At 40.7% G+C, this 16,485-nt stretch overlaps 1 protein-coding gene across 2 annotated transcripts in view; it reads left to right on the top strand.

Moving 5' to 3' along the window:
• Positions 1 to 16,485, top strand: part of ROS1 (ROS proto-oncogene 1, receptor tyrosine kinase) — a 192,350-nt gene that overhangs the window by 13,036 nt on the left and 162,829 nt on the right. For both annotated transcript variants that reach the window (XM_040350299.1, XM_040350297.1), the window contains exons 2-5: positions 1,357 to 1,426; positions 5,225 to 5,373; positions 8,056 to 8,191; positions 13,409 to 13,616. In XM_040350299.1, the coding sequence (XP_040206233.1) occupies positions 1,357 to 1,426; positions 5,225 to 5,373; positions 8,056 to 8,191; positions 13,409 to 13,616 (563 nt within the window). The remainder of the gene's footprint in view (positions 1 to 1,356; positions 1,427 to 5,224; positions 5,374 to 8,055; positions 8,192 to 13,408; positions 13,617 to 16,485) is intronic.

Raw genomic sequence — 16,485 nt, 5'->3', positions numbered from 1 at the left:
TGGTCCAGGTCACCTGCTGCCATTTTTCTTTCATATAATTTCATGCATAGTTGAGACACTTAGTTTTGTTTCTAACTATGCATATACCATACCTTGCCGATGCCACTGAAAGCTGAAAACCACTGAGATAGTCACTGCTACAGGCATCATTCAATGTTTTGCATTATCCGAATGAATTCAAAGTGTTCACTGATTGAACAAGGTGGAGAAGAATCTGTAAAAGGAATGGGTGGAACTGTTGCTGTTTGCATCCTCTGCATGTCCTGTGCACTACAGTTTTTGATAATGATGCTGAAATCGTTATGGTCCTAGGGAGAATCAGAGATTTTACAGGCAGCCCAAGAAATAACCTGTGTTCAGAGCTCTGTGCTTGTACTATTTACATTAGAGCTATGCACGTTACATATTAATATTATGTTTATAGTATTGCTCATTATTATTCCCTTCTAAACATGTAGGGCCAGATTCTCAAAGAGTTGCACCGGCGTATCAGCAGATACGCCGACGTAACTCCGAATCTGTTTATGTTTAAGTGTATTCTCAAACTGAGATACACTTAAACATGCCTAAGATACAACGGCCTGCACCGTTGTATCTTAGGGTGCAATATTTACGCTAGCCGCTAGGTGGCGCTTCCATTGTGGTCGGCGTAGAATATGCAAATGAGTCGTTATGCCGATTCACGAACGTACGCTTGTCCGTCGCAGTAAATTTACGCCGTTTTCGTGAGAGATACGTAGCATAAAGATAAACATGCCCACTAGGTGGCGTATCCAATGTTAAGTATGGCCGTCGTTCCCGGGTCGAAATGTGAAAATTTTACGTCGTTTGCGTAACTCATCCGTGAATGGGGCTGGACGCCATTTACGTTTACGTCGAAACCAATGACGTCCTTGCGACGTCATTTAGCGCAATGCACGTCGGGAAAATTTAGGGACAGGGAATGCGCAGTACGTTCGGCGCTGGAATGCGCCTAATTTAAATTATCCACGCCCCCTACCTGGATCATTTGAATTAGGCGGGCTTCCACCGGGGGATTTACGCTACGCCGCCGCAACTTTACAGGCAAGTGCTTTGTGAATCAAGCACTTGCCCGTAAAACTTGCGGCGGCCTAACGTAAATGCGATACGTTACGCCGCCGCAGATCTACGTGAATCTGGCCCATAGAGTCAAAGTTAGCTTTGGTACATATCCAATGAGTAAAAATGTGAACATGCCAGTACAATTTTTTTTACCTTTTGCACGTAGGTGGAATGTATATTATTATTTTTGGAAATTGTATATTTATCCATATAATTTATTAGAATATGCTGGAACAGATAATTGATTGTGGTATTTATTTTACATTTCTACAGATTACACCCTGTGATATCTCCTGCTTTAATGTAAGTGCTTCCCTCAGTGACACACAAGTCTACACAGAAGGTGTGTATAAGTCTAATGGATAGGAGTCTTTTTTATCATGGGATTAGCAGATTCTTATATGTGCATTTGTCAGCTGTGCTTATTCATTTCCTCTTCCTCATCTTAGCAAATAGACTTTTACAGCAATAATACAGTGCAAATAATTCAATGACTAAAGCCCAGTATTTAGAAAAAAAAAATACATGTCTGCTTTAGGCCATTACTGGTTGTCAGCTTCACTTTAGCTTTTTACCGGTAATATCTGAGGCACTTTTTTGTATCAGTAACCTTTATACTTAAAGGATGATTCTGGTATAGTGATTTTTTTCTTTATCTTCTATTCTAATGAGAGCATATGGAGGACATGGTATTCATGTCCTCTTCTTTTGTGAATACCAGTTCTCTGGCTGATCCAATACATTTACTACTTTCTGAATCTTTACTGAAAACTAGTATGCAGACCAGTAGTCCTGGCTTTTTAATCTAAATCCTTTGCCAGGTCTTTGATGCAGAAAGTGTTGAAGCCAGAGTCAGCCAGCAAATTTGCATTCTCAGAAGGAGGTCAGCCAAACTTAGTTCATATTTCTATCAGTACAGATTTCCTTTACTGCCTCCAAAAGTTTACTTAGTATAAAGTATACTATGAGGACACTAGTTACGGTGACCCTGGTGACAACTAGGGATTCTCTTGATTTGGAGGGATTTCCTGCTACTTCCTGTTGGAAGTGAAGTGAAATCTTTCCAATGGAACACAGATGGTAAAAATAAACGATAAGTTGGTTGTTAACCCCCCCCCCCCCACTCTATCAAAAATTAGGAAAGAGTATTTTAAGTCCATTGGTTGGCCAAGTGTTCCAGAACACATGTTAGATGTGGTGTGCATTTAGTATCAAAATAGATATCATTGAAATTAAAACTTGCATGTTTTAAAGTACTTACTGTATGTACTGATAAAAACACGTAGACTGCCATTCTGAAAATACTAGTTTTCTGGCTGTCTCTGGCTTACATTTTAGATATGTAGCTGTCTAAGGCCTCATACACAGATCCACAAAGAAGTTACGTTGGCGTATCTATTGATACGCCGCGTAACTTCTAGGATGCGCCGGCGTATCTTTTTTCTGTATCCAGAAAGCAAGGTACGCCGGATTTTTGCTTAGATACGACTGACGTAAGTCTCTTACGCCGTCGTATCTTAGTTGCATATTTACGCTGTCCGCTAGGTGGCGCTTCCGTAGATTTACGTGTAGAATATGCAAATTAGGTAGATACGCCGATTCACGAACGTACGTGCGCACGGCGTATCTATATGCGTCGGTTGCGTAAGGCGTCGGACTGGCGTAAAGTTACCCCTGCTATAGTGAGGCGTACGCAATGTTAAGTATGGATGTCGGCACGGCGTAAAATTTTCCGTCGTTTACGTCGTTTGCGTAAAACGTTCCCGAATAGGGCTTTGCGTAAGTTACGTTCACGTCGTCTAGGCATTGAGCGGGCGTAATTTAATTTGAAAATTCAACGTGATACTGAGCATGCGCGTGCATGCGCCGTTCGAAAAAAGCATAATTTACGTGGGGTCATGCTTAGTTTACATAAAACACGCCCCCCTGTTCCTCATTTGATTTAGGCGCGCTTACGCCGGCACATTTACGCTATGCCGCCGTAACTTTAGACGCAAGTGCTTTGTGAATACAGCACTTGCCTCTCTAAGTTGCGGCGGCGTAGCGTAACTACGATACGCTACGCCCGCTTATATTTATGCCTATCTACGTGAATCTGGGCCAGAATGTTTAGCCTTTGTGCATGAGACTTCAGTGTTTAGGTTTGGGTTGAAGACAGAGGTGCACCATCCAGCCCTGCTTGTACCATGAGAGGATGACAGCTGGTGCTGCTAGATGATGCTGGATGGTGCACCAAGTCTATTATCATTTAGGGCAGTATGCATCTCTGGACTAATGCCTGGGATGCAGAACGTCAGAGTTAGGATACCTAATTTGCAAGGCCAGGTAATTTCAGTAAAGTAAAAAAATAAACAAAACCATTGCATTGGTATAGAAATCCAGACAATAAGCAATTTTTAAGAGGCCAGCAATCACATTTTAAATGGCCTCTCAGTACAGGCTTATTTTATGTCTATTATTTATGTTACTCTAAATTAATTACAAATTATCACTAGAAAAACAGGCATTAATAAAAATTAAGCTGCATGCTCTTGCTGATTGTGTCACTGTCTGGATAAATATTTTAAAGATACAATTTATACAATAATTCCTCTGGGTACTGAATCATTTATCTATAGCGTTTAGGTATCAGGCAGTATTGAGAGCACATACCTGTAAAACATTTCCATGCAGCACACTGCAGAAGTATTGGTGATTCAAAGGGCACCAAGACTGCTGATTTAACATTGTGGTTTAAAGTGGTTATATACCTTCAAACAAAATAAATAAATAAAAACCCTGTAAGGCAAAGGCATAATGAGCTAGTATGCACCGCATACTAGCTCATTATGAAATACTTAAAACGAAGCCCCCGCTTTGGATCCTGGTCAATACAGAGGGAGCTGACATTTTACCCTCTGTGTTTCGTTTGGGTTTGTGGCTCCGGCGCTGTGAGTGGCCGGAGCCGTGATGAGTTCCGGCACGATACGCCGGACCTTCGCCAGACCTTCACCATGCATGCGCCACTGACATGAGCGGCTGCATGCAGGGTGATAATCTCCTAAACTGTGTAGGTTTAGGAGATATTCATTTTACCTACAGGTAAGCCTTATTATAAGCTCACGTGTAGGTAAAAATGTAAAAAAGGGGTACAATCGCTTTAATCAGCAATGACATAAGGGTTGACTTACTAAAGGCATAAAGGCTGTTAATTTTGCCAGCAAGGTTGCACTGTGCAAGGGAATCTGCTCCAGTTATAAGTGAATGTGGTAAGATTTTACTATCCGATCTCGTGCAAGGAAAAATTTGTATTTGCTTGCACATGATTGGATGATGGAAGTCAGCAGAGCTTCACCATGTTCATTAAGCTCTGTGTACAATTCCCTTGCAAAGTACAACTTCCTTTGTAAAGTGAACAGCTTTTTTGCCTTTAGTAAATCAACCCACTGATTGGTTATGATCAAACACGGTTTCCAGTTGTTAGGCCTCGTACACACGACCGAACATATCCGCTGAAACTGGTCCGCGGACATGTCCGACTGTGTGTACGGCCTAGCGGACCGGTTACCTGGCCTAGCGGACAGGTTTCCAGCGGACAAAAGTTTCTTAGCATGCTAAGAAACTTGTCCGCTGGAAACCTGTCCGTCGGACATGTCCGATGGTTAGTACGACTCATCGGACATGTCCGCTGGTTATGACGTATAACCAGCGGCCCGAAATCCTGCGCATGCGTCGAATTGATTCAACGCATGCGTGGAAGCATTGAACTTCCGTGTCAGAGAACGTCGGTGTCTTCTACGTCACCGCGTTCTCTGTCCGCGGGGATTTTGGTCTGATGGTGTGTACACACATCAGACCAAAAGCTCCCAGCAGACATGTCCGATGAAAACGGTCCACGGACCGTTTTCATTGGACATGTCTGCTCGTATGTACAAGGCCTTAGAGGTTACAGGATGTGACTGAATAAGATTTAGGAAAAGAAGTATCCTTTTAAGGGATAATGTCTGCTTCCAGTTTTATACAATCTTACATAGGGTAAATTTTTTTAAATTTCTAGTAACCAAAGTAAACTTTTTTTTATAGAATACACATGCAGCTATTTATTTGTTCTACTTTGATCTAAGAAAACTGAACAATCATCTAACATTATTTTGTTTTACAGACTGTGTTTTTGAACCAACACCTCCTGTTTTATCCTCTGCTGGGTCACACAATATAACATTAAGGTGGAATGCAGCAAATATATCAGAAGTAACATACATAATTCAGAGTAAATATGTCAGCATTCCAGGGGAATGGGAATATACCCAGGTAATGTGTCCAACATTCACTGACATGCACGCTGTGGTTGAACTTGTCAGTTCAATAGAAGGCGACCTAATGATTGACTTTTGTTGTACAAGGATGGCCACACACTGGTTGAAATTTGGCTAATCCCTGCAGGATCAGCTGAATTATAATCCGTCTATAGCCACCTTTAGATAAGAACCTTTTAAAATAGGAGGTTCCATTAACACAGGCCAAGTATTTCATAAGTAATCCGAGATAATATACTCTTTTAGTGTACATGTATTTCTGTGGTTGTAATAAATGATTTGTATAGGAAAACACAATGCAACGTATTAGAGTTTAGTTTACTGTGGTCTGATCAGTGAACAATTCTTACTGGTTGCTGTGGATTGTGTCCGAACCCGAACTTAAAAAAAAAACCCTACTTGCCACTTAACTTTAACAGGATGTCTTATTGTGGTCACCTCCACAAGCATAGCCAATAGTTGCTGTCTCAAAAACTACCTCCCATCATGTATGTTTTCTTCTACATCCCATAAAGTTGCTTGCTTACATTTAGGAATTGGTACTGTTCCCACTGTACTTCCAGGCCACTCAGATGTAAGCCTTGCAAGTCTCATAGACCCCAGCACTGAGATTGTATCTACATTTCCCTCTCCTCCTGGCCTACCATAAAAGGGCTGTGTGGGCCAGAGCATGGTACCATCAACACAGCATGCTGACCATCAGCAGAGGGTCTTTTTGTTCCTATAATGCCCTTGGTGGAATGACAATAAATCAAATTTTGGCATTGTCTTGGTTGCACCTTATATTTTTTAGCTTCTGTAGCATAACATAATTTTTCTTGGGACAAAAGGCTTTAAAGGGATTGTAAAGGTACAATTTGTTTTCCTAAATTGCTTCCTTTACCTTAGTGCAGTTCTCCTTCACTTGCCTCATTCTTCGATTTTGCTTTTAAATGTCCTTATTTCTTCTGAGAAATCCTCACTTCCTGTTCTTCTGTCTGTAACTACACACAGTAATGCAAGGCTTTCTCCCTGGTGTGGAGTGTCGTGCTTGCCCCCTCCCTTGGACTACAGGAGAGTCAGGATGCCTAATAACACACAGCTCCTTTCTCTATCTGCAACGTAGAGAGTGTCCTGACTCTCCTGTAGTCCAAGGGAGAGGGTGAACATGACACTCCACACCAGGGAGAAAGCCTTGCATTACGGTGTTGAGTTACAGACAGAAGAACAGGAAGTGTGGATTTCTCAGAGGAAATAAGGACATTTAAAAGCAAAATGGAAGGATGAGGTAAGTGAAGGAGGACTGCACTAAGGTAAAGGAAGCTATTTAGGAAAAAAAAATTGTACCCCCTTTAATTTAATGAGCACATCCCTGGAAATTTACCTTAAAATATAACAACCAAAGTCTGGTAATTAACATGATATTACATAAGTATGATTTTTATATAACACAGTGAAATGATAAAGCTCAAGTGAATGTTTTACTTAAGGAGCATTTTATTCCCCTTTCAGTGCCACAATTTGATGCACACAGGAATAAAATAGCACTTTAGGAAGCATTAAGTGTTCTTAAGACTTGCTAGAGTGGGCTTTGAGTCATATAATCACACACAGCAACACACTGCTGTGGTGTGGCTTTGGCAAGTCTGTTAGTCAAATGTAACAAATATTATACATACTGCAGGTAAAATTCATAGAATCAGATACGCCTCACTGTTGCCTAGATACGAGCGGCGTAAGTCTCCTACGCCGTCGCATGTTGGGGTGCATATTTACGCTGGCCGCTAGGGGCGCTTCCGTAGATTTACGCGTAGAATATGCAAATGAGCTAGATATGCTGATTCAGAAACGTACGTGCGCCCGGCGCATTGATTTACCTCATTTACGTAAGGCTTTTTTTGGCGTAAAGTTACCCCTGCTATATGAGGCGTAGCCAATGTTAAGTATAGACGTCGGGACAGCGTAGAATTTTGCGTTGTTTACGTTGTTTGCGTAAGTCGTACGCGAATAGGGCTGTGTGCGTAAGTTACGTTCACGTCTAAAGCATTGACTATTTGCGGCGTAATTTGGAGCATGCGCACTGGGATACTTTCACGGACGGCGCATGCGCCATTCATTAGGAGCGTCAATTTCGTGGGGTCACCAGTCATTAACATACAACACGCCCACTACATGCCTACTTTGAATTAGGCGGGCTTATGCCGGCCCATTTACACTACGCCGCCGTAACTTAGGGCGCAAGTTCTTTCAGAATACGGGACCTGCCTCACTAAGTTACGGCGGCGTAGTGTATCTGAGATACACTACGCCCGCCTAAAGATAGGCGATTGTATCTGAATCTGGCCCTTAATTTGTAAACAGGAAATTCAAGTGTTGGAAATTTTATTTGGAGGGAAATGTATGTATCAATAATAGCGCTTTATAAACCATTTGACTGTTGTATACGTTAACCCCTTGCAATGAATAATTCATTGGGTATATTTCGTATGATCTCTACCCTACACGCAGAGGATGGATTCACATTTTAATTTTTTTCAGAAACAGTAGCTTATTTGTTGGATATTTTCTATTACTGTAATGTAGTGCTTTGTACTATCTTTTACGATTCAATAAAATGCATTTCTCCTTAAAATACATTTGGAAATACTAACGTGTTTTGTTGTGTGGTTTTGTCATTTTACTTGTCTATGGAATACAGCCAATAACAGAAACATCATTTACTGTGACTAACCTGCAGCCCTACACTGAATATTGGTTTAGAGTAATATGGATCATTTGTCATATGCAGTATTATTCTACAGCTAGCCCTGCCTACAGGACACTTCCAGATGGAGGTAAGAATGACATTTGTAATAAAATTGGCTCAGTTTGATTTCTCGTTCATTTTATTACTGTATATTTTTTAATCGTATACATTATATAAAGGAATTTAGGAATATGGAGGAGTAAACTGATCTACGAGAGCTAACATGGACCATGTCGATTTATAGATTCCAATATCTATGTACAAAGGAGCACCCTTTGGCAATGCAGTTCCTTATTCCACTTCTGCCATCTCTTGATCCAGTGTTGAATAATGAAGAAAGACTCGCTCTTATTACATTTCTTATGAGTCATTAATTAAATTAACCAACCAAAGTGTTAGAAATGGGATATGAAATCCCTAACTCTAGTAAAATGATGAATCTCTATGACAGACTTTTATAAACAGGGTTCCGTTCTAGTGATTCCTTGGGCAATGAGCAATTTCTACCATTTAGATAAGTTACTACTGACATCAATAATCTTTTCAGCTATCTGTAAGAGGTGCATACTTACCACTGGCCACCAATGTAAGGGACATTATTTCCACTGACCACTAATATAATGAGCATTTGTACCACTGGCCACCAATGTAAGGGGCATTATTTCCAATTACCACTAATATAATGAGCATTTGTACCACTGACCACTAGTGTAATAGGGTCCTTCACAGACCACCAATGTAAGTGGGGCCTTCTCCACCGAATCACCAATTATAAAAGGTCATTTTACTGACCACCAATGTAAGGGGCACTACACTGACTACCAATATAAATTGTCACTTAATTGAACATCAGTTAAAGGGGGCACTATTTCACTGATCTTCAATGCAAGGGGGCATTTACCACCAACTAGCAACAAGTGGAAGCACTACAATGTTCATAATCTAATCTTTTTTTTTTCTGTCCGTTATTATACATTTTTTGGTTGTTATTATTACTGAAAATACATTTGTGTTATAAAGCAGCCCTAAGGCCCCACTCAGCTCAAAGCTTCAAAATGATGCATTAGAAAAAATCAATTATTTTCAAATGGCGATGGTTCATATATCCACTATAAGTTGCCTGAAGTTGAAAAAGTTCTGGACCTTTTTTGTAGCTCAAATTTGTCAAATTAGAGTGTTTTTGGTGTTTATTTTGCGCCATGAAAATGCATGGAAAAGCTTGATTCAAGCGTGTTTAAGCGCTTTAGTGCCTTTTAATTATCTTTGTTTAGTGCTTTTCTGATTAAAAGCAATAATAATAATAATAATAATAAAAATAGTAAATAAATAATAAATAAAATACATAAATAAATAAATAATAATTTTAAATAAATAATAAATAAAATAACCCTAGCCCTAAACCTTAACATTAATATTAACCCCATAACCCTAATCCTAATCTAAAACCCTAATATAATCCTAATATTAACCCCTAATTCTAACCCCTAACCTAACAACATACATAAATAATAAGCAAATAAATAATAAAATAACTAAATAAATAAGTTAACCCCTAACTCTAAACTCCTTACAAAAAAAGTAAAAAAATAATAATAATAAATACAGGTAAAACTCGAAAAATTTGAATATCGTGCAAAAGTTCTTGTATTTCACTAATGCAACATAAAAGCTGAAACTAATATATGAGATAGATTCATTACATGCAACGCAAGATAGTTCAAGCCATGATTTGTCATAATTGTGATGATTATGGCTCACAGTTTATGAAAACCCCAAATCCACAATCACAGAAAATTAAAATATTACATACAATCAATAAAACAAGGATTGTACATAGAACAATAGCGGACCTCTGAAAAGTAGAAGCATGCATATGTACTCAGTACTTGGTTTGGGCCCCTTTTGCAGCAATTACTGCCTCGATGCGGCATGGCATGGAAGCTATCACGATCAGCCTGTGGCACTGCTGAGGTGTTATGGAAGACCAGGATGCTTCAATAGCGACCTTCAGCTCTTCTGCATTGTTCGGTCTCATGTCTCTCATCTTTCTCTTGGCAATGCCCCATAGATTCTCTATGGGGTTCAGGTCAGGTGAGTTTGCTGGCCAATCAAGCATAGTAATCCCATGGTTATTAAACCAGAATTTGGTGCTTTTGGCGGTGTGGGCAGGTGCCAAGTCCTGCTGGAAAATGAAGTCAGCATCGCCATAGAGCTTGTCTGTGGAAGGAAGCATGAAGTGCTCCAAAATCTCCTGGTAGACGGCTGCATTGATTCTGGACTTAATGAAGCACAGTGTCAGGAATGCTAGTAGATCAGTACTGTGTGACTGCACAGAGAGAACCAACAAGGTGAGTAGTGAAGTAAAAGGTGTTTATTTACAATATGTGGGGACAACCAGTGCACAATAAACAGCAAACAGTATGTACAATCAAAGGGAGATACCGTATTCAAAAACAAGCCAGGCCGAGGTCATACACGTGGGATGCCAGCAGAAGGGTGAGGGGACAGGAATCAGGAAACAGGGAGGATAAGTCCAGGCAGGGATCAAGATCAAGGATCGGGATCAGGTCCAGGGATCAGGTCCAGGGATCAGGTCCAGGGATCAGGGTCAGAATACAGGCTCAGGATCAAGGTAAGTAGACCGATACCAGGGCGAGGACTGATTGCACACGCCGGGTATATATATGCTTGCTAATTACGTTCAGGTTACACCTGAACGCAGGAAGGGCTGTGTGCTCCACACTGCCAAGAATCCCCCGTTGGTGGACGCCAGTACTGCAGCCCAAGGATAACATAACACCACCAGGGAAGAACTCCCCCGACAGTCCAAGACTGTCGGGAGACACCTGGTGGTGGGCCACAGTACTGCACGCCAAATACCAGGCAGTAACACCAGCGGGGGGAACCTTCCCTGACACACAGTGGACCAACACCAGCGGATGACATGGATCTCCAAATCAACACAGACCGTGGGAACTTCACACTGGACTTCAAGCATCTTGCAGTGTGTGCCTCTCCATTCTTCCTCCATACTCTGGGTCCTTGGTTTCCAAATGAGATGCAAAATTTACTCTCATGAGAAAAGAGGACTTTGGACCACTGAGCAACAGACCTGTTCAGTTTTTCTTTAGCCCAGATAAGACGCTTCTGAAGTTGTTTGTTTATCAGGAGTGTCTTGATAAGAGGAATACAACATTTGAAGCCCATGTCCAGGATTCGTTTGTGTGTGGTGGCTCTTGATTCACTGACTCCAGCCTCAGTCCACTTCTTGTGAAAGTCCCCAACACTTTTGAATGGCCTTTTCCTGACAATCCTCCCCAGGCTGCGGTCATCCCTGCTGCTTGTGCACCTTTTTCTTCCACACTTTTCCCTTCCACATAACTTTCTATTAATGAGCTTTGATACAGCACTTCGGGACCATCCAACTTCTTTTGCAATTACCTTTTGAGGCTTTCCCTCCTTATGGAGGGTGTCAATGGTGGTTTTCTGCACAACTGTCAGGTCAGCAGTCTTTCTTGTGATTGTGATTGTGATTCCTACTGAACCAGACTGAGAGACCATTTAAAGGCTCGGAAACCCTTTGCAGGTGTTCTGGCTTAATTAGCTGATTAGAGGGATATACTTTGAGCCTAGAATATTGCACCTTTTCACAATATTCTAATTTTCTGATATTGTAGATTTGGGGTTTTCATGAGCTGTAAGCCATAATCATCACAATTATGACAAATCACGGCTTGAACTATCTTGCTTTGCATGTAATGAGTCCATCTCGAAAACTAGTTTCACCTTTGAAGTTGCATTAGTGAAATAAATGAACTTTTGCACAATATTCAAATTTTTCGAGTTTCACCTGTAATAATAATAAATAAATAATAAATAAATTTAGATGAAAAAGCTGAAAAACATATCAGTAAATGATGATCCAGTTGATATTTGTCTTTGTTGGCTAATAGAAAACCGCCAAAGCACAAAAACCCTTTAAAAACGCTGTACGAAAATGCTCAAAAATGCTCAAAAACATACATACAACCACCCAAAAAAATGCCTAAAAAAGACACGACACTAAAGTTTAAATGCTGTCTAAGTGTCAAATATGCTAAATACTCCACATACTTTCTTTTCTTTTATTTATTTGTATCTAAAAACTACTGCTCACGCTAATGTCCTATAAGCTGTAGATATAATAATTATAACCAGGCGTTGCCTGAGACCTTACTTTTTTTTGTTTTATTGGTTCCTCCTTGTTAAAAAGGTTGAGAAAGGTTGTAAGCCCCTCAGTAAAGACAAAACTCAGATTTAACACAAGAAGAAGACCCCTGAGGATTTTTTGTTCATGTAAATTTGATAAATTGTAAAAGTGAAAGTTTGTTTTATTTGAATTCGGGTCATTTACAGTATATTAAATCATTGTCCATGTTTTTTGCAAATAATTTGTGGTGTGTTGCACAGGTAAAGGGCCAAATAAACCCCACTGCCAATTCACTGGGAAAAGGCTTAGCACCTTGTAAAACAGCAACTCCTCTGGGACAGTAAAATGCAAGCGAATCTGTTGTGGAGATGATTATTTTAACAGATGGCTAATTTGTTTGGTCCCTTAATAAAATACCTGCCAAATGCTGAAAAGCATGCAGGCTGGTACCAACATCGCAAACATAACTATATAGCAAGAGGCCTGAAATGTTATTGGGGTTACCAGCCTATAAGTGTAGTCTGCTGGGATGGAATTTCTAAGCATGCTCATTTAAATGTTGTCTTAAAATTTAAGTAGATTAAATATGAAATTTAAAAAATGTCAAATCAAATCTGGCAGACTTTTTTTTCCCTATCTTTGCTATATTAAAAAATATGCTCCCCACAAGATCCTAGGATATTTAGGTTAGTAAGCTTACAGCAATAGGTTTGTAAGTGTGTGCTAAAAAGAAATGCAAAGGTACTTTACTGGTCTTAGGTCTGTCACCCTCTTGGGTGACCTCAGCACTGGCAACATTGGTGAGGCTATTGTTTTTCTATCATTTTTAATTTTTTTGTTTTTATATTTTTTTTATTTTTTTTGTGTTTTGTTGCTGCAATTTTGTACATCTAAAAAATCTCAATAAAAAAAGTTTAAAAAATAAATAAAAGAAATGCAAAGATAGAAAACACCGGTTTTAAATCTTTACCAGATAGCAAGAATGAATCGAATTAACTACTCACCAAGCAAATTATAAAAGTTTCACTCTATTTCTATACCCATCTTTTTCATAGTGTATGCACACTTTTAAAATAAAATTCACCTAACTATAAACTATGTAACTCTAAATTACAGTACCTTCAGTTGCACCACGGATTGAGACTCTTTACAGCTCTAGCAGTGACACAATTGAGGTTAGTTGGCTTCCACCACTATTCCCAAATGGAAGAATTACTGGATATAATCTAAACCTTTACACTGCGGGTGAAGAACAAAGACACCTTTCAGTGGCTGAGAGACAGAACTTCCAGTTTTACGGAACAAAAGAAGCAACAATGTACAGGTAATGTGTATATGAATCTATTTTCAAAATTGAACTCCCTTGTCTAAACAAAAAATGCTGTTTTATATATAACCTTGAACAGCAGTACAAGCTAATTCAAAAGTGTCAATCTAAAGTGGGTATTCAATTAAATGTATCTTGAGAATATGAGTTGGTATTCCAAATAAATATTTATTTCTCTCACTCTCTCTTGCTCTTCTATCTATTGATACGCCAGCGTAATTTCAAAATTCCTGCGTCGTATCTTTGTTTTGAATCCTCAAAACAAGATACGACGGCATCTCGGCTAGATCCGACAGGCGTACGTCTTCGTATGCCGTTGGATCTTAGATGCAATTTTTCGGCGGCCGATAGGTGGCGTTTCCGTCAAAATCCGCGTTTCCGTCAAAATCCGAGTATGCAAATTAGCTATTTACGGCGATCCACGAACGTACGTCGGCCCGGCGCATTTTTTTCCGTCGTTTGCGTTCGGCTTTTTCCGGAGTATAGTTAAAGCTGCTATATGGTGGCGTACTCAATGTTAAGTATGGCCGTCCTTCCCGCGAATAATTTAGAATTTTTTGGCGTCGTTTGCGTAAGTCGTTCGCGAATAGAAATTTGCGTAGAATGACATCACCGTCGAAAGCGTTGGCTGGTTCCGGTTTAATTTCGACCATGCGCACTGGGATACCCCCAGGGACGGCGCATGCGCAGTTAAAAAACACGCCCCCATCACAGCCATTTGAATTCCGCGCCCTTACGCCACAAGAGATACACTACGCCGCCGTAACTTACGGCGCGGATTCGTTGTGGATTCAAACTAAAAAAGAAAAGTTACAGCGGCGTAGCATATCTTAGATACGATGGGCCCGGCGCAGATGTATGTGGATCTGCCCCTCAGTGTCTACATGTTCCCATCCCTGAAAATTAGGGTGTTTAAGTTGTAACAGTAAGCAGGCTATTTACATTCTAAAATTTACATTTACATTTACTAGCAAATTAACTGTAAAGAGCATGCAAACAAGAGCCCTGTTGGTAGGTGGTCACTAGGTAGTGCTAAAGCACCATTAATGAGTTTAGCTGGATGGACTGATATATGTTTCTATATAAATAGTTCATGGCGTAAGGCATGTGTCCACAATGGGGGTCCATTAAAAAAGGTGTATTGAGCACATAAGGACAAATTAAAGTGGTTGTAAACTCTGTTACACCACTTTTACCTACAGGTAAGCCTATAACAAGGCTGACCTGTAGGTACCATGAATATCTCCTAAACTTGCACAGTTTAGGAGATATTCAGTATATGAGCTGCTGCCGACATCGGCACATGCGCATTGAAGAAACAGCCCGCAGGTGCCGTTTCTTCAGGACTCATGCCGTGACCGGCGGCTCCCACACGCATAAACATGATGTCATGGTGGCTTCAGCCAATCGCAGCACGTGAGTCGGGAACCCGGAAGTAACTCCGGTGGAAGATGTCAGCCGTGTTCTCGGAGCGCCGACGCCAATTCAGGGCATCGTTCTGAGGTAAGTATTTATTAATGAGCTAGTATGCTATGCCATTGTCTTGCAGGTTTTTTTTTCTTTTTTCGAGTTTACAACCATTTTAAATGGCTCTTTAAAATAAATTATGCTATGGTAAAAAGCTCACTGTGACACTTTAAAGATGACAGTAATAGCATACCAGCCTTAGGCACCACAAGAATCGCTGGACAAACAGGTGACTCCAAGGAAGAGGCCAGAATCAGCTGGAGAGATGACGTTCAGTGTGGAGAGACTGTACTGCAGATTCTAAAAAGTCATTGCACAGGAAGTGACACATGGTCGCGCAGGAAATGACCTCACAGGAACTGCAGAAGACTGGGAGGAAGCCACAATGCTCAAAAGAAGGAGCCTTAAACCACAAGAAAACTAGTAGCCATAACAACATGTTTCATGGTCTTGCCACTTTTTCAAAGTTTTAACACTACCTAGTGACCACCTACCAACAGCGCTTTTGTTTGTGTGTTTTTCTTCTGATGACTCCTGAACTCCTGGGAGTTTTTCTATGAGCATTGAGGTCAAGTGGCTGGATTTGAATTCAATTGTTTTTTTTTTTTTTTTCACTAAGGCTGTAGCACCTGGATGTTTGTAATTAGCTGTAAAAAACCCTCATTGACCTTTGTAGCTGCAGGCACTGTAGAGGAATTCATACTTGTAGTTTTTACCTGAAGCACTGAAGTTCATTTTCTTTGTGTCATTTTTATCACACTTTCAAAGTACAACTCCATTAAACACTTTTTTTGATATCTTCGCATAGAGTAGAAAAGGGCTAGAACCTTTGGGCCAGATTCAGATACATTTACGTTGCTCCACGGCTGCGTAACGTATCCCATTTACGTTACACCGCCGCAGGTTTACAGCGTAAGTGCCTGATTCACAAAGCTCTTACCTGTAAACTTGCGGCGGTGTAATGTAATTCCGCTCGGCGCAAGCCCGCCTAATTCAAATGGGGCGGGCACCATTTAAAATAGGCGCGTTCCCGCGCCGAACGTACTGCGCATGCTCCGTCGGGAAAATTACGCTAAATGACGTTGCACGGACGTCATTTGTTTAGACGTTAATGTAAATGGCGTCCAGCGCCATTCACGGACGACTTACGCAAACGACGTGATTTTTAAATTTCGACGTGTGAACGACGGCGGCCATACTTAACATTGCATAGAACACCTAGGAGGTAGCCCTAATGTTACGCCGCGCATCTCGACGGAAACAACGTAAATTTAGATCGACGGGCATCGCGGACGTTCGTGAATCGCCGTAACTAGTCATTTGCATATTCCACGACGACCGTAATGGCCTCGCCACCTAGCGGCCGGCCTAGAATTGCATCCTACGATCCGACTGTGTA

This window comes from Rana temporaria, chromosome 4 (assembly GCF_905171775.1).
Source record: "Rana temporaria chromosome 4, aRanTem1.1, whole genome shotgun sequence".
NCBI lineage: Eukaryota > Metazoa > Chordata > Amphibia > Anura > Ranidae > Rana > Rana temporaria.
Note: the sequence above shows the minus strand (reverse complement) of the source record. Positions and strands in the feature narration are given on the sequence as shown.